At 38.3% G+C, this 20176-nt stretch overlaps 3 protein-coding genes across 5 annotated transcripts; 2 read left to right on the top strand and 1 right to left on the bottom strand.

The window, feature by feature from the left end:
* Positions 1-673: 673 nt before the first annotated feature.
* On the top strand, positions 674-3574 carry LOC137713165 (SNAP25 homologous protein SNAP33-like). Of its 2 annotated transcripts, none has more exons than XM_068452430.1 (6): positions 674-815; positions 1444-1981; positions 2575-2668; positions 2802-2926; positions 3070-3167; positions 3307-3574. In XM_068452430.1, exons 2-6 carry the CDS (start codon positions 1547-1549, stop codon positions 3404-3406), a joined length of 852 nt encoding a protein of 283 aa, XP_068308531.1. In that variant the 5' UTR covers positions 674-815; positions 1444-1546; the 3' UTR covers positions 3407-3574. The 2 variants fall into 2 exon arrangements, with proteins under 2 accessions (XP_068308531.1, XP_068308532.1); XM_068452431.1 differs by having other exon boundaries at positions 779-899.
* Positions 3575-4490: 916 nt separating this feature from the next.
* On the bottom strand, positions 4491-8502 carry LOC137712853 (heparanase-like protein 1). Of its 2 annotated transcripts, none has more exons than XM_068452026.1 (10): positions 8307-8502; positions 6992-7270; positions 6859-6895; positions 6518-6701; positions 6336-6385; positions 5924-6157; positions 5649-5838; positions 5379-5504; positions 5182-5281; positions 4491-5088 (listed from the first exon to the last, which is right to left on the bottom strand). In XM_068452026.1, the coding sequence occupies exons 2-10, from the start codon at positions 7217-7219 to the stop codon at positions 4696-4698; spliced, it is 1542 nt and encodes a 513-aa protein (XP_068308127.1). In that variant the 5' UTR covers positions 7220-7270; positions 8307-8502; the 3' UTR covers positions 4491-4695. The 2 variants fall into 2 exon arrangements, with proteins under 2 accessions (XP_068308127.1, XP_068308126.1); XM_068452025.1 differs by having other exon boundaries at positions 6237-6385; positions 8307-8501.
* Positions 8503-12594: 4092 nt separating this feature from the next.
* LOC137712452 (uncharacterized) lies at positions 12595-19931 on the top strand. Its single transcript, XM_068451522.1, has 8 exons — positions 12595-12918; positions 13344-14639; positions 14718-16517; positions 16787-17902; positions 18421-18525; positions 18648-18737; positions 18853-18963; positions 19046-19931. The coding sequence occupies exons 1-8, from the start codon at positions 12859-12861 to the stop codon at positions 19541-19543; spliced, it is 5076 nt and encodes a 1691-aa protein (XP_068307623.1). The 5' UTR covers positions 12595-12858; the 3' UTR covers positions 19544-19931.
* Positions 19932-20176: the final 245 nt, after the last annotated feature.

Here is a 20176-nt window from a genome sequence, read left to right as displayed (position 1 = left end):
GGTGCTATCTACACTTTTTTTTTTACTTTTTTATGTTAATTTTTGTCTATTGATCTTCAATTCATTTAATTAGACAATTAAAAATTAAAAGAGTTTAGAATCTAAAACGAGGCGAGTAGATAACACCATCTTATTCTAAATCATTCTAAATTACAGAGAAAACAATTCAGCTTGAATACAAAGGAATGGACGAAATAACACACACGGGGACATGACTTAAAAGACTTTGACTTGGTACTTTGGTAATAATTGCAAAGGATAGTACCAACTTGCCAAAGGGGATTTAATTCAAAATAATTGAACACCAACTTGCCAAAGGAGATTTAATTACAAATACTCAAAAGAAAAAGTCCAAATTGATTCATAAGTTTAAAGAAATTTGTTTATATATTTTACAATAAAAATTGAGAAATAAATTAACTTTAATTTGTTAATAATAAAACTTAAAAATTAAACCGTAATACTAAATTGCAGAAAACAAACAGAACGTTGCAGTTTCCATCTTCAAAGACTATGCTTTGCGCCTCGGAGGCAGATTGTCTGCCCTCCTATTTAGGTGCTCTTCTCATCGCTTCCTATTTATACGATAATGGTTAAATCACGTCATAAAATGTTGACATGATTTAATTGTGACCGAAAAAAAAAAAAAAAACAAAAAAAAGGATGAAAAGGGCACCCGAGGCGTTCTGCCTCCTTGCGACTCCGTGTCTTGCCGAGTCTTGACCTTTGAAACTTCCCTCTTTCCCACTCTTTAAATCTCTCTCTCTCTCTAAAAAGATCTGGTCTTTCCTGCGAGACAGTTTACGATTTCTCAGGTACCCAAATCCTTCTCTTTGAATCGATTTCTTGGATTCTGCTTCTGCTTTTTTCCACAAGGGGTTTGCTGTTGTTATTTAACGGTCAACTTCTCAATTTTTAATTTCAAATTCCCCAGTTCTGAAATTATCTACATGCGTTTTGTGACTTTCTTGTTTGGTTGCTGAGAAAATGGAGGAAAACTCAAGGAAAATGGAATTTTGGGTTATTTTGCTTGTGTAGTTGGGGTTGTTGAGTAATGAACAAGGTCAAGTTAACCAAGTCAAATTGTTTAGTTTTCTGTGATACCAGAAGTTCTGGAATTTGATTCTTTTCTTTGTTTGGTCTTAACAACCAAATTAAGCAAATGGGTTTGTTGGGTTTGTGATAAAATATTGTAGATGCTATTGTTTTAGGTTTGATTTCGTCCTTTGATCTCGTTTTAAATTTTCGACTTTTCAATTTCTGTTTGTTTTCTGAGAAGTTTGTGTGGCTTGATTTGGTCCAAATTATTCACTTGTGTTTTCTTCTCTGTGAATTTTTTCAATGATGGTGTTCTAGTGTATTTCTTCAAAATTGATCCTTCTGTGTTTGAGCACCGATGCTTATGTCGAACATCTCACGTATTGTTCTTGTTTGCTTTTCCAGGATTGCTGTTGGTCTCTGAAAAGATTCTGAATTACCATTGTTTCAATTTAGTTTACGATCTTCTACGCGGCCCAAGTAAAGTGTTGACATTTTTCCATCGAAAATGTTCGGTTTAAAGAAGTCTCCTTTGAAGACTGCCAAACATATCACACTCGATCCTGTACATCCTGCTTCCTCTGGCTCAAATCCTTTTGAGGATGCACCAGTTGGACAGAATGCAAGCACCAATCCATTTGATGATGAGCGAGGACAAGGTAATTCTGCTTCCTATGCACACAAGACTGCTTTGACAGAGAGGAACAAATACAAGAATGATTTCCGTGACACCGGAGGAGTACAGAATCAATCAGTGGAAGAGTTGGAGAATTATGCAGTGTACAAGGCTGAGGAGACTACAAAAGCAGTCAACGGCTGCTTGAAGATTGCTGAAGAAATAAGAGATGATGCTACCAAGACTTTGGTCACGTTGCATCAGCAAGGCGAACAAATCACTAGGACCCACATGGTTGCTGCAGACATAGATCAGGATCTCAGTCGGGTACGGTTTATCTGATCCAGTTAAAAATATATACCTGATACATCAAGAATCTAAGTGCATATAGAAAGTTAGGACTTGAAAGTATAATGTCTTTATAGTTTTATTCTTTCTACTTGCAGTTAGCATAGTTAATTACTTATTTGACGTAGAGTGTACCGTTGGAGTTCATGGTTTTTGTCTATGAAATTCTTGTTATTGCAAGTGACCTTGTTCATGCATGTATTGTCCGTCTGTATTTATAATATCTCTGTTTGTTTTTTGGTCTTGATTTCTGTCAGAAACTCCCCATTCCAAACCCCGGTCTCCTCCTGGATAGAGTTTGATTTTATCTTGTGTAGACGTTTTTCCTTTTTGTGTAATATTGACGCAGAGTTGCTGCTTGACATACATTGGCTTATAATGGATCTGACTACTGATGATGATAACTGCTTTGTACAATAGCTTCCTACACTATTCTCTTCTCTTACTAAGAATTATGCTTCTTTTAGATTTGCAGTCGGCTTTCAACAACTCCTATCATTCTGTTACTGTTTCTTTTGGTATATACGAAGATCTTGTTCAGCAAACTGAACAATTTAACTTGCTTATTTCAGGGTGAAAAGCTTCTGGGAAGTCTTGGGGGCATGTTCTCTAAGACGTGGAAGCCAAAGAGGACTCGCCCAATTAGTGGCCCTGTCATCACAGGAGGTTAATTTTCTTTTTTTTTTTTTCTATGTCCATGACTTACATGCTCCATCTTTGTTTTCCCCGGAAAATGTAATAATGTCGTCAGTTTGCATTGGAAAATAGTAAAATTTCATTCCAAAATTGTTAAATGCAGATCACGCAGTCAGAAGGGGTAGCCAGGAGGAGAGGGAGAAGTTGGGACTGACTCCAGCACCCAAGGGAAGATCTAATCCCCGAACACTACCTGATGGACCAACCAGCGCCCTTCAGAAAGTTGAGGTTTGTATTTGTTTTAACTTGTTACTAATAATTGTAACTGTAGAGAACAAGAAAGGATATTAACTGGTTTTGTCTGCTTGGCATATGAAATGCTTTGTTCTTGCTCAAATCTTCTGGATGTCTAACTTTTTTGGCTTAAACAGGTTGAGAAGGCGAAGCAAGATGATGGATTGTCCGATTTAAGTGATCTGTTGGGAGAGCTGAAGGATATGGCTGTCGATATGGGGTCTGAAATTGAGAGGTAAGTTATGATGTTTCCGATATGCAGGGTTGCCTCGATATTTATATTTTTTCTATACCTTTATTTGCTCATCCAGCCCGGGTCTTTTTTAAGGCAACGTAGAACCATATGTAACTAGTTACTCTAATGATAATTGCAGGCATAACAAAGCTATAGACGGTGTCTACGATGATGTTGATGTGATAAATGGCCGTGTTAGAGATGCAACTCAACGTGGTCGTCGCTTGCTCGGAAAGTAGAATGCAGGGTTGTAGATGGTTGCCTGGACGGACCGGCTTGTATTTGCGTCTCCCTCCCGTAGCCCTCGTTATTTTTCCCCATTTATTGATCTGGATTTTGCATAAAACTTTGTTCGTCGATCACGAATTTGAAGGATAAATTGATAAAACGATGCCTTTTCCTTGTAAGTTGTTTTCTGCATATGATTCCAGAGCTACACAAAGTAATGAGCTTTGCAAACTAGCAATGGAAGAAAATAATTTCTGAAGGAAAACCGTAACCGCATCTCAAGCTAATTATAAATGAAAGACACGTGACAGTGCGGGATTGATATGAATAGTTTTCAAATGATGGGTTTATGGGGGGGTGGGGGGGGGGGGGGGGTGGTGGTGGTGGTAGAGCTTGGACACGAGTTCTTGCCTTTTAGCGACGTCCAGCTGGCCCTGGCCGTCGCAAAAGGCTGAAGAGAGGTGAGACGGCTCGGAAAGGGACTTGAGGCGTCGGCGGTGCGGTGCTGGTGTACTCTCTGACGTAGTCGGAGAACTGCCTTGCCGTACGGAGTGGCGACCGGAACAGCCGCAGCACCTCCGCTTTTGTTGGAGGCGACGCCATTGGAGAGAGAGAGAGAGAGGGAGATCTATTCTAAAATGAACATGTCGTTTTATTATAAAATAGAATTTTTGACAGAAGTAATAGAAAGATCATGCTGATTCGCGACATCCATTTTCAAAGACTGCATTGATCGATTTTTAATTTCAAGATCATCTTGATGGGATGACTCAATTTCATGAACGATTTGTGATAAAAACAATTTCTTTTGTTGTTTCTAATCTATTTTTCATGAATAAATTCTAGCCTTAAAAGCCCTTCGCTTATTTTAAAAATAATTGGAAAATATTTCTTTGTCCAATTGTGGGTTAGCGGGTAGTTGGTCATGTCAGTACGTCTCATTTGCATTCAAGTTCGAATTCTCTTTTCAATCGATTATAGTAGTTTCGGTCAATTAAGTTAGTTGGCTAAAACAATGCACAGGCCTTTTGCACCTATGTCCAAATTCTTAGAGCATTATGATACCGCAACATTAAAAAAAAACATTATAAACGCAAGTAACTTATTATAAACTCTTTCAATTTAACAGAAAAGATTACAACATAAAAAGAATACAAAATATCACTACGAAAGTACTTATTTGCCTTGTTTTATTGCACAGAAATTACAATTTCCATTTGCCTAGAAAATTCCTGCAACTTTTAGGTGTCTGCTACCTAACAATTAAACGTAAGTCATGGTTGGGTTGAGCACACAAAAATCATAGACAAGCTTGCGCATCGACGTAAGGTAACACCACAAACTTGATGGACAACGGGGCGATTGTTAACGGAGCTTTCATGTCAACACGAGCGGGTTCCAATTCTGGGATGTTTCCGTCCTTGGTGATCTCCAATGGCGCTCCGTTGAGAATCATGGTTTTGCTTCTGAGGTCCCCATCTTTCGGTGTCAAATGGTACTCTTCTCTGCAAATTGCTTCATCTAATGCTTTGCGTCCTACCCATGACACCGTTCTCTTCAGGCCGCGCTTGAAATAACTTTCTTTGCTAATGTTTCTTGCGTGAGCACCCAAATCGGTGTCCAAAATATTTTCAACATTGGTAATGAAATTAGTCTCATTGCTCAAGTTGATGAGGAGTAGAGTTATACCGGCCTGCAACAATACCGAAAAATAATCATGAACTACTAAGAGAAAGAACAATGTATTCACTTGTTACGTAAAGGTTGAAATGCTTCTTGGACTTACTCTTCCTCTTGTACAATGGGCATAAGTGCGTAAATCTGCTGAACCGTTGTTGTGAGCACTAAGAACTCCTTGTCCCATAAGACGATGCCAGAGAAGTGCACTATTCAGAATAACAAATCGGAGAAAACAAAATTCAGGACCCTTTTATATCAAGTAAAAGAAAATCCTTCTTAAATACGCCCGTGCCTATGCTTTACCTGTAGTAATCAGGGTTAGGAACAAAAGATGTTTTGTTGAGAAGACCGTAGTTCCCACCAACTAGAGACTGCCTGCAATATACTCTGGTATTGTGCTTTGCTGACATTCCGAGCTGATCCAAGTACCTAAAGTTCATATGTAAATAGTAATTGTAGTTAGTTGATTAAACAAAATTACAGACACCAAAGGTGAATAGCTCCTCTTCTGCGACCAAAAGCTCGCGATGGAAAAGACAATGTTGCAAGTAATGTGGCAATCAAGATTATTACCAAAAGCTGTTCACAAATGTGTCAGACACATTACGACCACCGCTGTTGTAGGCCCCTCCAGCTTCTCCAACCCATATAGAAGCCCAAGGACCGTTCTTTTTCACAGTTAGTTCAAGATCATGGAACAGCCCGTATGCACGATTCAAGTAATGGGGATTCAATATTTTTTTCACCAACTTGGGATCAACACCTGACAATCGAATAAAATACAATCTAAGCACGTATTATGTAATTATAAACTGCACATTTATTAAATGTTTAACATGCTAAGTTACCTGCACCCAGATTGTAGATATGCTGAGAGATGATATCGACTGTGCCAGAACCAGTAACCTGAAGAAGCCTGGCAAACCATGATTGGTCAAAGAATCCTCCAGGTGCCATAAGTGCAGGTTTAGCAACGGACTCATTGTACAAATGGTTGATGATGTGTTTAAGCTTGATCAAATCTCTTCCATATTGTCCAGCTCCAACACTAGCTCCAATACCACTTCCACTGAGCTCATTTCCTACAGCAACATAAACAAAAACTCAGTGAAGCAAAACGAAATGAGAGGGAAGAAAACGAGGTTTTTCTATAGTTCATACCAAATTCCCATGAATCTATCTCGTATCTCTTTGAGACGGTATAATTAATAAAATCATAAGCGTTGCTAGAGTCCCATTCTCCTACCCAAACTCCCCCACCTTTGTGGTGCCTCCCCAACAGTGCATTCAAGCTAAACGTGACGATGGACCTAAAAATGCAAGACAAAAATCATAGGTCAAACCACAAATAAGCACGGAAGAAGACGCGGCTTTTCTTACTCGTCTTCAAATATTTGGTTGGTCGGGGTGGAAAGTTGATAACTAGAAGTCTAAAATCTTACCTTGTTTTGCTGAAAAACTGGTTCAACTCATCCCATCTACTCATATTTAAACATCCTCTAGAGAATCCAAACAAGCCATTCTCCAGCTTTCTGAAAGGATGGCAAGGATATTTCAAATTTCCAATGTCGTACAATAGTTGGTCTTCCAAGGAACCTCCAATTCTGATTCTCAACTGATCGAAAGCTATCAAACCACCAGTATAAAAGAGTAATTTAATAAAATGTTATTCTAACAAATAAAACTAGAAGACTCTAATTCATCTGTTCTAAATGACATGAAAGTCTGATTCAGAACTAATATTCTGTAAAGGATGCGAACTAATTAACACGAACAGACAAACCTTGGATTGACTTGGCTAGCAAAGGATGAGACAAGTTCTGGACAAAAGGAAACCACATTAAGTTCTTTTCTTACTATTTTACATATAGAGAAAAAAAATCAAACGCATACAGAGATAATATCTAAGTCCTTACCAAATTTAACGCGGATGAATGTCCCCATGGACAGTGGCCGTAGTTGCACTTTTCATTATTCCACCAATCAATAGTGGCACAGACAAAGTTATTGTCAACTCGTGCAACAGATAAAATGCCGTTAACCACAACCTTAACATTTTCAACATTATTAGCTTTTCCAAATTCTTGAGCTAAAATTGCAGGGAGAGAAACCAGAAAGAGGACCAAGGAGAGACGGAATTCCATTGGAATTTCAGTTGCAGTAGTTCCGCCACCAACTCAGTCAATTCAAATTAACTGCAACAGGAGAAAGATAAACCTTTGAATGAGAAGCATAGCAGATAGTGTGTCGTGCCACTTGACATATTTCTAAGGTATCGTTTGGTATGTAGACGGGACGGGACGGAACGGAACGGAATGGAGCGGGAGCAAAGATGCCCTCGGATGGAAACAAGGAGGAAGAAGAAAGAGACGGAGAGGTTATAATTTTGTGTTCCACAGATGTGGAACGAGTCGTTCCAGGGGGTGAGGTGGAACGAAAATTCACCCAAAACTCGTCCCATGGAACAGCTCGTTCCACCCGTTTTAAGCGCACCAAACGTGGGACGGAACGTCTTGTCCCACTCTGTTCCGTCACGTACCAAACGGTACCTAAGGAACATGATTCTCAGCTTCTATAGAGCATATAAAAATATCAGCGCAAAAAAGTATCATTGAAAAACTGCAAATAGAGAAAGAAAGGCATCATCTTTCGGACACGAAAGTAATTTCTTGAGTAAAGATTTCGGATTCCGAGGAAGATCCAGTGATAATTAGATCACTGGAAATTTCAATTTCTTGAGTATATACATATATTTGAGAATCAGAACACTACCAAAGAACTAAGCCAATCCAAACTGGGGGATGCCGGATAGCATATATACATACATATACATATACATATACATACATATACATATATATATATATATATATGCTTTACAATGGTGGCATTGCCATAAATGAACTTTTATTCGGATTAATGTTGTTGCCTGCTGTAAAAGCAAGGCACAAACATTTGAAGTTGCATTAGGTGAAGAGAAACGAATGGATAACGCGCGCGCGCGCGCACACACACATATATGAAGAAGAAGGGCATTTCACCAACAAAATTCAAGAGAAATATACGCAATCCAATTGAGAATTATCACAAACAAAAGCAGATTTTCCTTGGAGACTTCAGATTTCAAGGATAAATCAGTATGTGAAGAACTAAAACGAACCAACCCAGATAATATTTGATCAAAACAAATCAAACCCATCTCAAAACCAAGCTCAAAGATTGAAAATTTACCATCGACAACGCCATTGATGAAGCTCGAGCTCAAAGCAAATGGACATCAATTCTTTAATGCTTTTCAGCTAATCAAACCAGCTTTCTCAGTCCCCAATCGGAGATGTTGGCATTGCCAGGCGATTCAAAGAACTGGAAACCGCGTTGGGTGAGATGGGTCTACCAAAGTTTTAGATTGAGCCGCATATGAACTGTTCACATCATGTGAGGCTATGGCACACTGATGCGGTGTACTGTCGACAAAAAGACAAAGAAAAGACAGATGATTTGATGGGAGTAGATTAAAGAGTTAAGTACAATAATTAGAGGAAAGGTTAAGATCTTACAGAGTATAATCATATTTATTAATTATTAATTAGAGATGAAAGCGAGAACTTTTGGTTGGATTTGCGTGCAAATTTTATTAGCAGATATTCCTCCCACTCTGTTGGGGCTGTTGAGCTTATCTTTGTTTATTAGCTGGATTCTGGAGGGTAGGTTTTTTAAGTTGAAGGTGAGTTCTTATTTTACTTTTATCTTTTGAGAGATAGAGGCTCAAGTTAAAAGCGGTAAAACGAGATCTTTGAAGGTTTTGAAAAAGGTTATAAACAAAGATATTTAATATTTGGAATTAACGAAAGATTTGATACATAACTGACCGCAACATTGATTTAGAATTCATAAAATGGACTCCACTTAATATAATAAACCTTGATCGTTGATTTCTTATCTTCCAGAGGCTTTATCTTTACTCATATGTAAAATGATGCCAACACCAAATGTTCTCTTACAATAAAGGTTTGTGTAGGGTTCCGGATCCCTTCCTCCTAATTCACTAAGTTCGGAAATCCAGACTGTTGAAATTTGATCCAACAGTTAAAGTTATTATAACTTTTAAAGTGAGCTTCTGTTTGTTTGTAGTCATTGGATCAAATTTCAACAGTTCAAATCTCCAAATTTGATGAATTAGGAGAAAGAGATCTGAAGATGATACATTTCCTAAAAGTTTTTGCTTTTGTTTTAGAGACTGTTTTTAAGTTTTTAGTATTTTATGATTTTGACCGTGGTTTGACCAAAGTTGGGGAGTTTGTTTGGGGTTGATTCCCTTAAAAAGCATTTTTGTTCGTAAGTGCTTGTAATTAAACTGTTTTTTAATTAAAAATTCACAAGTGCTTCCTAATGAAGTATTTGGCATGTGCTACTTTTTTTTAAAAAAAGCTTATACATGGCAAAATAGTCAAAAACGTTTTTAATTATCAGAAAATACGTTTGTTTGTTCTAAAATGAATCTCAAACGTACGTTACTTTTTTCGCGCTTCTTGTTCATATACGTGACTGTGAAAAGTTAAGATTACGTGCAACTTGTGTAATCTCTCTGTAATTCCAAGCTACTTTCTATTTCAAGTTTCAACTCGAACTTATATTATTTATTATGCCATTTAAATTTTGAAGTTCCATAAAAATTTTGCACTCAATTAACACCCTCAACTAACTTAAAAATTACACTAAATTTTGGCAGTCAAAGCCACTTAAATTGAGAGAGTCCAAAAAAATTGGCCCAACAAACAAAGTTCAATCCAATTTTTCGATATACCAAAAATTTCGGTTCCATTTTTTAAATAACCGAAACTTTAGTTTGGTTTTTGGTTTGACATTTTGGAAAGCAGCCATGGTCTTTACTGTGGATATTATTAGGTGCAAAACTAGGCGGAATATTACTGCTATTAATTATTGTTAGAAAACCCGTACAAATAGGCCAAATTGGATTAATGGTCATCGTGTAATCCACTGCAAAGATTTTTCTCTTAAATGGTGGTAATATTCATCATTTTATGTTCATTAAATATTAAATTTCAAGTGTAATCCCCTAACTATATTTCTAAGTTCGTTTAAGTTCATGCTAAATTTGTAAGTACTAGTCAGTTGAATTGATTAAAATGCACATTTTAATATAATAAGTCCAAGAAAATTGTCATTTGGTACTACGGTCTGGTGATATTTCTCTTTACTTGAAAGTAAAGAGGTTTTAGGTTTAAATTTCGTAGATGGCGAATAAGATACCAAATTAGGTTGTCAATTGTGTAACTTAACCGAACTCTCTCTTAGGGGTAGGACATTTCATTAATTCATGGGGTTGGTTCCCACCGCCATCATTTCGAGAATATATTTGTAGCTAAAGAGTTGGTAGATTAACACGACTCTTGAGTATTTTTAGATTAACTATTTAATGCTCAAAATCTATTAATTTTGTGAGGGGTGTGATATTTACACACATATTTTTACTTCTTATATGCTTTTCTAATTTTCGGCATTTGAACTTGATGAATAGAAGAATATCTAATGACAGAATTTAACAAAGGATGTGTGTGCTCTCCACACACCCCTTTTTGTAGTTCTTCCATTAACTAAAACATATCCTTTATAAGCTAAAGTTAATGCACTCAGATTCTGTGTTGTATCTTCACTACGTATAAGCTTGTGAGTTGTGAAATATGTTTTCCATTTGAAAAATAATATAAAATAAAATGATGGCTATTACACTGGGTTGAAGTATATTGTATGGATGATTAAGTAGCTAATGGAAATTTAAATTACTTACTTTTTACGATAACTGGTACACCAGAGGTGCGTCATTCCCATCCTCTCGTTCTAGGGGGAAAGGTCCTCGCAATACTCAAACGCCTCACATATAATACCGGTGAAATATGAACACTACCAGTAACGAATACTATGAAATGACTTTCAAGTTAATCTCCAAGAGATGAACACCCCAACTGGATTTTTAAGTTTTTTTTTTATGCATGTGATACTGATCGTCCTGAGAGGTACGAGGGTGATATAGGCTGTCACACGACCAGGTTATGGATGTTTTTGTGGAGCTGTTGAAGTCCGGAATCGAAAAAATGTAGCAGAACAAGTTGCAACTTGAAGTCATCTGATTTCACAGATGAGCCTGTTGACGATGATGAAGACGAGGATGTTGAGCATTTCGTAACTGAGGCTGGAGAGTGTTGCATTCTCTCCCAAACACTATGAGGACGACCACCATGTCCGCGCCATTTTTCTGAGCGAAAGCGTTGCGAGGAGGTTTCTTCCGCCGGAATCAGATCAATCAGAAGGTGGGAGAGGCTGAAGATGGAGGCTTTGCTGCCTTTGAACTACGTAATACATTCGTAAATGCAAATTTTGCGTAGTTCGGTGGAGGTGAAACCGAATAACATCAAACACATTGCATGCAGTACTTTTAACATGTCTTTTGTGGGTTTCATTTAGAGAGAGGATGCATTAATTACTATACAATTCAGTGAATTCAGAGAGTAAATTATGAATGTTTTTGTCCTACTTCTTGAACATGATTCAGTTGTGTCATCAATTATATATTGAACTGGAACTGATTGAAGTTGATTATGTTTGGATTTAGAACCCTAATGTTCCTATGCTCACATTGGAAACCGATTTGGATGCACTACGTGTCAATGTGATACACGTTGTCTAATTTTGTCAAGGATTATGTTAGTGTGCTAATGTAGAACACATATGACACCCCAAATGCTAATAATACGACACCACTTTATGTTACTAATTAAAGAAAGTTCAGTAGGTATTATCATATATACACCGGATAATTCAATTCAGCTAGTTATTAGTAGGCAAATTCAAAGTTTTACTAATTATTAATGGTCAGAAGTTCAAATTCCTTATTTCTCCGAAACAAGAGATCAAAGTGATTTTCCTCATTTTTCCCACTAAGTCAACGGTGTTATACCATTGGGATACTTCGAATAAACTAGAGTACATATAGGATACACCGATATGTACTCAAGATATCTTTCAAATTGTTGGGGTCGTTGCACCGGATGTTGTTTCCCCGGTGTGAAACCAGTTGGTTTCGTAGTTTTAGAATTCTGCTGATTCCTTATGTGTATTTTGGTATACCATGTCAAATCAAATCATTATTGGATTAAATTACCTCAAATCCATATTTGAATTGTTAAGCAAATTGATTATAAAACTCAGATTATTAATTAATTATCCTAGTGGTTATGTTTACTGTTTTTTAACAAACGGTTATATATACACCAAAAAATAAGCTAAGTTTTATAATACATTTGTTATAATAATGTGATTCAACTTCGTTGGCGATAGTCGAACATAAAAAATTGGAACAAACACAATTGTACATTTGAACTCCATGGGCAAACCAGTAAATTAACTTGTTTGCACAACTCCTCACTCTCTCACCGACTCTCATCTCACTCTTCTTCTTCTTCCCTCCGTTCCCCAAACCAAAAAATTATATATAAAAAAAAAAAAATCTTTTATTCAAATTCGCCAATCTCTCCAACACAAAAGTCAAAATTCCACATTCCCAATTTCCTTCTAAATTCCATTTCCCCAGAGTTTCTGTTCCGTCTGAGCTGTCATCCCCCTTTATGCTACCGAAAATCACTTTCCCAAATTGTCTCATCAAACAAAAACAATCAAAGTTCCAAACTTTCCCAAATTTTTCTTTGAATTAAATCCTTTTCTTTGATTTGGGGATGAATTTAATTGGGATTTGATCAATTGGGAAATGGAGAACAGTGGAGAAGCAGCAGATGATGAGGGCTCTGGATGGTTCGAAGTGAAAAAGGTGCAATTTGTTTGCTCATTTTTCTTCAATCAATGGAATGTTGCAGATTTTGATGGATTTTGATTATTGTATTGGGTAGAGATTATTTTTCTGATAATTAATTGGTTAAAAGAAATTATCTTTGGATTATAGTCGTTGAAATGCATGAAACCCAGAAACTGTTTGCTCTAATTACCATTTACCAAGTTTATCTTTGCATATCAAGATTGTATTTCTCAGATTTTATCTCTGTAAGTGGAAATTGGAGGATGAAATCGATTGCGTTGTTGTTCGTATGTGATGTGACATTTTCGTTCTACTGGTAGATAGATATCAACCGAAATGTTGCAGATTTTATATGTTTTTTCCGGATAGTTATCGATCAATTCCGGTGTCACTGACGTGTTTTGAAATTTTGGTTTTTAACTTGTTTGTGTCCTGTGTAGAAAAATAGAAGTAGCTCAAAGTTCTCTCTACAGAGTTGGGTTGGGGGGTTTTCTGGAAAAAATGCTTCTAACCATTCGAGTAGTCGGACCTCTACAAGTGAAAGCAGTGGATATTCTCGGGACAAGCGCAGATCCCAGCCTCCAAAGATACCGGTAAACTATGGTGTATATAGCCGGGGAAGTGATGCAAATTCTATTGCTGTCCCAAATGAAAAGAAACCGGGTGCTCCCTATCATGATATCTGTGTTATTAAGCAAGATACTGGATGTCCTAAGCCACCTCCTTCCTTCGTTACAAATTCTGATGATGGAACTATAGATGCTGAGAAAATCCCTGCAAACGATAACTCCGAAGTAGTTGCTAAAATCAGGTGGGGGGATCTCGAGGGTGATGGTTTGGCACTCCCTTGTGCTAACCTTGTCGGTGCCAAAATCAAGTTTGGTGCTATCGGAGATGATAATCTGGTGGTCTCGAGTGAGCATGGGAATGGTCATAAGTTTGTTTCCTCTACAAATTTACAAAAAAACACATTGGTTGCAGAATCTGTGGATGTGAAGGATCAATTATGTGAAGATAAATGTAAGGAGGTGAATATAATCTCTTCTGAAAAGGCTGAAGAGCCAATTTTGAACAAAAAAAAGCTTGATTTTGATAACAGTACTTCGAATTGCAAGGATATAGATACTGAACACGTTGAAGTAGTAGCTGATGATAGTTTAAGTGCCAGTCCTTTAGCTGGTGAAGAGGCTGCGACGGTGGAGAAATGTCAGACACCTGTTGTTCTACCTGAGGTAGGTGACCATGAAATTCCTGAAGTATCAGTGATAACTGGGGATTCAATTGAAGTTCATGTTTCCGAAGATAAAGGGTTAATTCCACCAAAGAGGGATCATGGAATTTCTGAGGTGTCTACTTACACAGCCTCCGATGAGGACCATGAGGGTACACAATGTGGTATGATACATGATATGTCAAACTCACAAAATATGAGTGCCCTTGGAGAATGTGACACAGATGAAAGCAAAGAAAGGTTTAGGCAGCGGCTTTGGTGCTTTCTTTTTGAGAATCTTAACAGGGCTGTGGATGAACTTTATCTTCTTTGCGAACTAGAATGCGATGTAGAGCAGATGAAAGAGGCAATTCTTGTTCTTGAAGAGGCTGCCTCTGATTTTCGAGATCTAAGCACTAGAGTGGAAGACTTTGAGGAAATAAAAAGGTCGTCATCCCAGATAATTGATGGTGTGCCCATTACCTTGAAGAGCGACCACCGTAGGCCGCATGCTCTCTCATGGGAGGTAAGCTAGCTCTCATATACTTCTTACACTGTGACAAAACAACTTCTAATATAACTGTTTGGTCATTGCTGCATGCAGGTTAGAAGAATGACAACTTCAGCACACAAAGCAGAAATACTATCGTCATCTCTTGAAGCGTTTAAGAAAATTCAACAAGAAAGAGCTAGCTTGTGTGCAACTACCGATGATAAACTTTTGGGGCCTCAGTACCTAAATCTCCGATGTGTTGATAAGCTGAATAAGTTATCTGCCATAAATGATGGGAAATTTAATACTAAAGATTCAATAAAGAAGTCAGGAAAGCAGAATGGAGGTTCGGATCTTGCTGAAGCTGACATAAATGGAGGAAAAGGCAATACTGAGTCAAGCTGTTCGAGCAAAACAAACTTGGTACAAAGTGCACGTGCCCCTCATAATGCATCTTCCTCTGTTGTTAATGCATCTAGGCTGCCTCCTAGGGATAGTTCTGCTGCTGGAAAGACTAAGAGTAAACAGTTTGGATCCGAAGCCGAGAGGCTGCTCCCTAAGAAAGATAAATTGTCAACAGAAGGTGGTGTTGAAAAATTCCCCAGATTGACGGATCAATCCAAAAAGGAAATTCCTCTATTTGAGAAAGATAAAGAAAAGAGGAACTCAGCTCCATGGAAATCTATGGATGCTTGGAAAGAGAAGAGGAACTGGGAGAACGTACTTTCCTCTCCTTCCCGTGTCTCTTCTCGTGTTTCACGTTCACCTGGAATGAGGAGGAAAAGTGCTGACCGTGCACGTATGCTGCATTATAAACTAATGTCTCCTGAGAAGAAGAAGAAAACTGCTCTTGATCTGAAGAGAGAAGCAGAAGAAAAGCATGCTCGTGCTCTGAGAATTAAAAGTGAGCTAGATAATGAGAGAGCTCAAAAACTTCATCGCAATTCAGAAAAGGTGTATCGAGCTAGTGCATTTCACGTTGTTCGCAACATGAAGTTACGTGAGGGAATATATGCTCGTCATCAACGCAGTGAGTCTCGCCACGAAGCTTTTCTGGCTCAAGTTGTAAAGAGAGCTGGTGATGAAAGCAGTAAAGTTAATGAGGTTCGTTTCATAACTTCCTTAAATGAAGAAAATAAAAAACTTAGTTTGCGCCAGAAGCTTCATGATTCAGAGTTGAGGAGAGCTGAAAAACTTCAAGTGATAAGAACTAAACAGAAAGAGGATATGGCAAGAGAAGAAGCTGTTTTAGAACGGAGGAAACTCATTGAAGCTGAAAAGTTGCAGCGTCTTGCTGAGACACAGAAAAGAAAGGAAGAGGCTCTAGTTAGAAGAGAAGAGGAACGCAAAGCATCTAGTGCAGCCCGTGAAGCAAGGGCCATGGAACAACTTCGTAGGAAGGAGGAAAGAGCCAAAGCTCAGCAGGAAGAGGCTGAACTTCTGGCCCAGAAATTGGCTGAGAGACTTAGTGAAAGTGAGCAACGCCGAAAGTTTTACCTGGAGCAGATACGAGAGAGAGCTTCTATGGATTTCAGGGATCAATCTTCGCCTTTATTCCGCCGAACCCTGAACAAGGAGGGTCAGGGAAGATCTTCATCGGTCAACAATGGTGATGAGTATCAAGGGGCCAACTTCTCAGGCTTAGGAGGTTCTACTCTTGTGGCAAGCAATGTTACAGCACAACATTCAATGAAGCGGAGAATCAAAAGAATTCGGCAAAGACTAATGGCTCTAAAATATGATTTTCCCGAGCCTCCTGCTGGTGCTGAAAATGCTGGCATTGGATACAGAACGGCAGTGGGAACTGCAAGGGCAAAGATTGGAAGATGGCTTCAAGAACTTAAAACACTCCGGCAGGCAAGAAAAGAAGGGGCTGCAAGTATTGGGTTAATAATTGCTGAAATGATCAAGGTAATTTAGTTCAAGAATTACAATTTTTTATACTGTGTAGCCAGATAAGGAACGCTAATGTCCTGAATTTGGTACTTTGCATTTAACATGGGATTAGTGAGTATTTTTTCTTGCCAAAAAAGTCTTATTATGTCGTACTATTTTATCAATCTGTGTGCTTGGAAATGCCTTATGGTTATATGACAGAACACTGGCTTTTAAGTTTCTACTCTTTGGAATGGTTATGGTGACTTCTACACTGATCCTGATTTCCTTTTTTTTGGAAATAGTATTTGGAGGGAAAGGAGCCTGAACTGCAGGCTTCCCGCCAAGCTGGTTTGCTTGATTTCATAGCTTCTACTTTACCTGCTTCTCATACATCAAAACCTGAAGCCTGCCAAGTGACAATACACCTTTTAAAGCTTTTGAGGGTGGTGTTATCAGTGCCTGCAAACAGGAGTTATTTTCTCATACAGAATCTCTTACCTCCTATCATCCCGATGCTGGCAGCAGCCCTCGAGAGCTACATAAAGATGGCAGTATCCTTGAACCTTTCGGCTAATGTTAATTCCCTATCAAGCAAAACCTCAGCTGAAAATTTTGAATCGATGTCTGAGGTTCTGGATGGTTATTTATGGACTGTGACAACAATCATCAGTCATATAAGTTCTGATGAACGACAGCTCCAAATGCGGGATGGCTTGCTTGAGCTGTTGATTGCCTACCAAGTTATTCAACGGCTGCGAGATCTCTTTGCACTTTATGATCGGCCCCAGGTGGAAGGGTCTCCATTTCCATCTTCAATTCTCTTAAGTATAAATTTGTTGGTCGTTTTAACTTCCAGATCTGAAATCAATGGCTCTATCAATTGGGAATCTGTGCCTATTGAAACAATGGTAGGAAATGGATGTGAAGAGGCTAAATTTGCGGAGGGTGACAGCGTTGAATTTCTTCCTATCACTCAGTCCTTGGGAGATTCTAGACCTCCATTCTCTTTCGTCAATGGTGGGAAAGCTGTACATCTACTAGATGTACCCGAGGAAAGTCCATTAAATGAATCATGTCCGATAAATAAGTCTGCTGAGTCAGTATCCTCCATTAAGGATGGTGAGAAAGAGCAGTCTAGTAGTTTGGTAGCAGGCAGGAATGCTAACACAATCAGCACAGATGTTCCAGATGAACCCCAGAAGATTCCAGTAGTGGATATTATGGAGCCTTTAGCATCACAAAGGGATGAGAAACCCTTGGTAGTTAATGGTGCAGAACAAAAGAATGAAAACATTGTGAGTGCAGAGCAACCGGTAGCGTTTCTTCTTTCTGCTGTATCAGAGACTGGGCTTGTGAGCCTCCCTTCTCTGTTGACATCTGTCCTACTGCAGGCAAACAATAGATTGGCTTCTGAACAGGTAACTTCTTGGTGCTACCAATTTCTTCATATTTTTCAGAAAAAATACATAAATAAATTGGCACTCTTATCATTTTGGCCTCTTTTAATAGCTAGTGCTTTTCTTATCTTGTTTGAGTGCCAAATGTTCTGTTTGGGTTTGGTGTCTGTGAAAAAAAGAGTTGTGGTGGGTTGACAGATCAAGGAAGACTATTAGCTCGTTTGGATGTGCTTTTAAAATGACTAAAAGCGATTTTAGAGAAAATGTTTTTGGATTCCAAAAGCACTTAAAGTGCTTTCTGCAAGAAGCACCAATTATGTGCTTCTTCCAGGAAGCACTTTAAGGGCTTTTCCAAGATTTACTTGCATTTTTACTAAGAATTAATTCTAAAACATGTTCACCAAAAGTGTTTTCAGTCATTTTAAAAGCACATCCAAACGAGCTATATGCTTATCTGTTTGCAGTGCTTTTTACTGATGGTATCTTGCTCGTGACATATAATTCTGCTGAATCCTAAGATGATCTCTATTCTATTTCAGACCTCAGATGCCCTTCCCTCTAATTTTGAAGACGTGGCAACTGGAGTACTGAAGGTGTTGAATAATTTGGCTCTATTGGATCTTAAATTCATGCAGAGAATGCTAGTAAGGCCATTTTACTTTTTCATTGTGATTTTTTAGATAGTATGCTGATTTTTTAATTTTCATTCTGAAACTATCGTGCGGTGAGCTTACCCTTCTTATACTCTTTGTGACTTTTCTTGCAGGCTAGGCCAGACCTGAAAATGGAATTTTTCCACTTGATGAGTTTCCTTCTTTCGCATTGCACCAGCAAGTGGAAAGCAGCTAATGATCAGGTTATAAATCCATGCCACTTTTCGGTTTAATTCTTACATTTGTTTGTTTTACTTGTATTTGCTCAAAGTTGAGCTAAACAATCCATGCACCTTTGTACGATGTTTTGTGTCTCAGGTGGGGTTTCTTCTACTGGAATCTCTTTTGCTCCTTGGCCACTTTGCGTTGTTCCATCTCGGAAATCAGGCTGTCCTTCGCTGGGGAAAGAGTCCTACCATCATTCACAAGGTCAGTGAAGTCTTTGCCTTCAAATTTCTTATATCTTCAAATTTTATTGGTAAAATCTAATTACTTAGCTGTGTGTGGCCAGGTATGTGATTTACCGTTCGTATTCTTCAGTGACCCTGAGTTGATGCCAATCTTGGCTGGTACACTGGTTGCTGCCTGTTATGGGTGTGAGCAGAACAAGGGTGTTGTTCAACAGGAAATCAGTACGGATATGTTACTCTCATTGTTACGATCTTGTAGAAATGTCTTGCCGTCAGTTAAATCGAATTCAAACTTGGACAATTCCCAAGCAGATAGTGTTCCCCTAAGATCCGGGCGCAACAATGCCAAGAGCACTATTAGCACTAGGCTTTCTTCAGTGAAGGGTGGTGCTTCAGGAAACAGCTTGAGAATTGGCGGCAAGATGAAAAGCCATAGGGAAAGTAAAGCAACAAAGAGTCCCGGAGAGACGGCTGAGAAGGATAATCTTCCAGTTTCGGACACTTCCTCCGTGATGTTGCACTCTAGATTTCCTATCAGCTTCATCGATAGAGCAGAAGACTTCTTTTCCACTGGGACCCCTGACATCGATGAGGTATGAGCTCATGCACCGAAGAGTTATCCTTACGACAGATGACATCTTAGTTTGTGTATGTGTGTGTGCATACTGAATTTTGTTTCTTTGGCATTCTGGCTTCATTTTCGAGTTGGAACATTCAATCCGAAATTTTGAAACGGCTACGGGATTTATATTAGGCATTGCCGGCAAAGGGTTAAAAACTCTTTGGTGTTGAGCGAGTTAAGTGAAAGAAATAAGTTGCGAAACTTTTTAACTTATCGAAAACCTGTATCTTTGTTGGCCATATCAGACTGTTGAATGGCAACAGATCACACACACATGTTTAGAACACCAAGCAGACTAAATTGTTTGCCTCTATGTATACAGAATTGACAGTTTGAACAATAAAGGATACTTCTGTGTTCAGTTTTTTCTTGTTATGTCAAATAGCACTATCCTCACTTACACAATCTACCATGTTTACTTAACATGAATGAGAAAAGTAAAGCATCGGAAAACATAGGAATAAGGGAATTGGATCAGCAAGTTCTCGGTATTCGATCTGGTTCTTGATTTTTAGGTATGGATTACAGAACTCAACTATCAGAAGACTTTGAAAGAACGTGTGTCATTTGACTGAAATCAAAAGTGGGCTGAAATTACTTTAGTCTTACC

The sequence above is a fragment of the Pyrus communis genome, chromosome 13 (assembly GCF_963583255.1).
Source record: "Pyrus communis chromosome 13, drPyrComm1.1, whole genome shotgun sequence".
NCBI classification, from domain to species: domain Eukaryota; kingdom Viridiplantae; phylum Streptophyta; class Magnoliopsida; order Rosales; family Rosaceae; genus Pyrus; species Pyrus communis.
This window is presented reverse-complemented; position numbering and strand designations above follow the sequence as displayed.

What these genes read in the sequence shown, in the direction of transcription:
- LOC137712452 (XM_068451522.1), top strand. Translation starts at nt 12,859, where the DNA reads ATGGAGAACAGTGGAGAAGCAGCAGATGATGAGGGCTCTGGATGGTTC. An exon ending in GATGGTTCGAAGTGAAAAAG is followed by an intron (nt 12,919 to 13,343) that starts GTGCAATTTGTT and finishes TGTCCTGTGTAG; the next exon opens with AAAAATAGAAGTAGCTCAAA. An exon ending in GTCCTACCATCATTCACAAG is followed by an intron (nt 18,964 to 19,045) that starts GTCAGTGAAGTC and finishes GTGTGTGGCCAG; the next exon opens with GTATGTGATTTACCGTTCGT.
- LOC137713165 (XM_068452430.1), top strand. Translation starts at nt 1,547, where the DNA reads ATGTTCGGTTTAAAGAAGTCTCCTTTGAAGACTGCCAAACATATCACA. An exon ending in TGGCCCTGTCATCACAGGAG is followed by an intron (nt 2,669 to 2,801) that starts GTTAATTTTCTT and finishes TGTTAAATGCAG; the next exon opens with ATCACGCAGTCAGAAGGGGT. An exon ending in GCGCCCTTCAGAAAGTTGAG is followed by an intron (nt 2,927 to 3,069) that starts GTTTGTATTTGT and finishes TGGCTTAAACAG; the next exon opens with GTTGAGAAGGCGAAGCAAGA.
- LOC137712853 (XM_068452025.1), bottom strand. Translation starts at nt 7,219, where the DNA reads ATGGAATTCCGTCTCTCCTTGGTCCTCTTTCTGGTTTCTCTCCCTGCA. An exon ending in TATCTACAATCTGGGTGCAG is followed by an intron (nt 5,839 to 5,923) that starts GTAACTTAGCAT and finishes TTCGATTGTCAG; the next exon opens with GTGTTGATCCCAAGTTGGTG. An exon ending in CCTAACCCTGATTACTACAG is followed by an intron (nt 5,282 to 5,378) that starts GTAAAGCATAGG and finishes TATTCTGAATAG; the next exon opens with TGCACTTCTCTGGCATCGTC.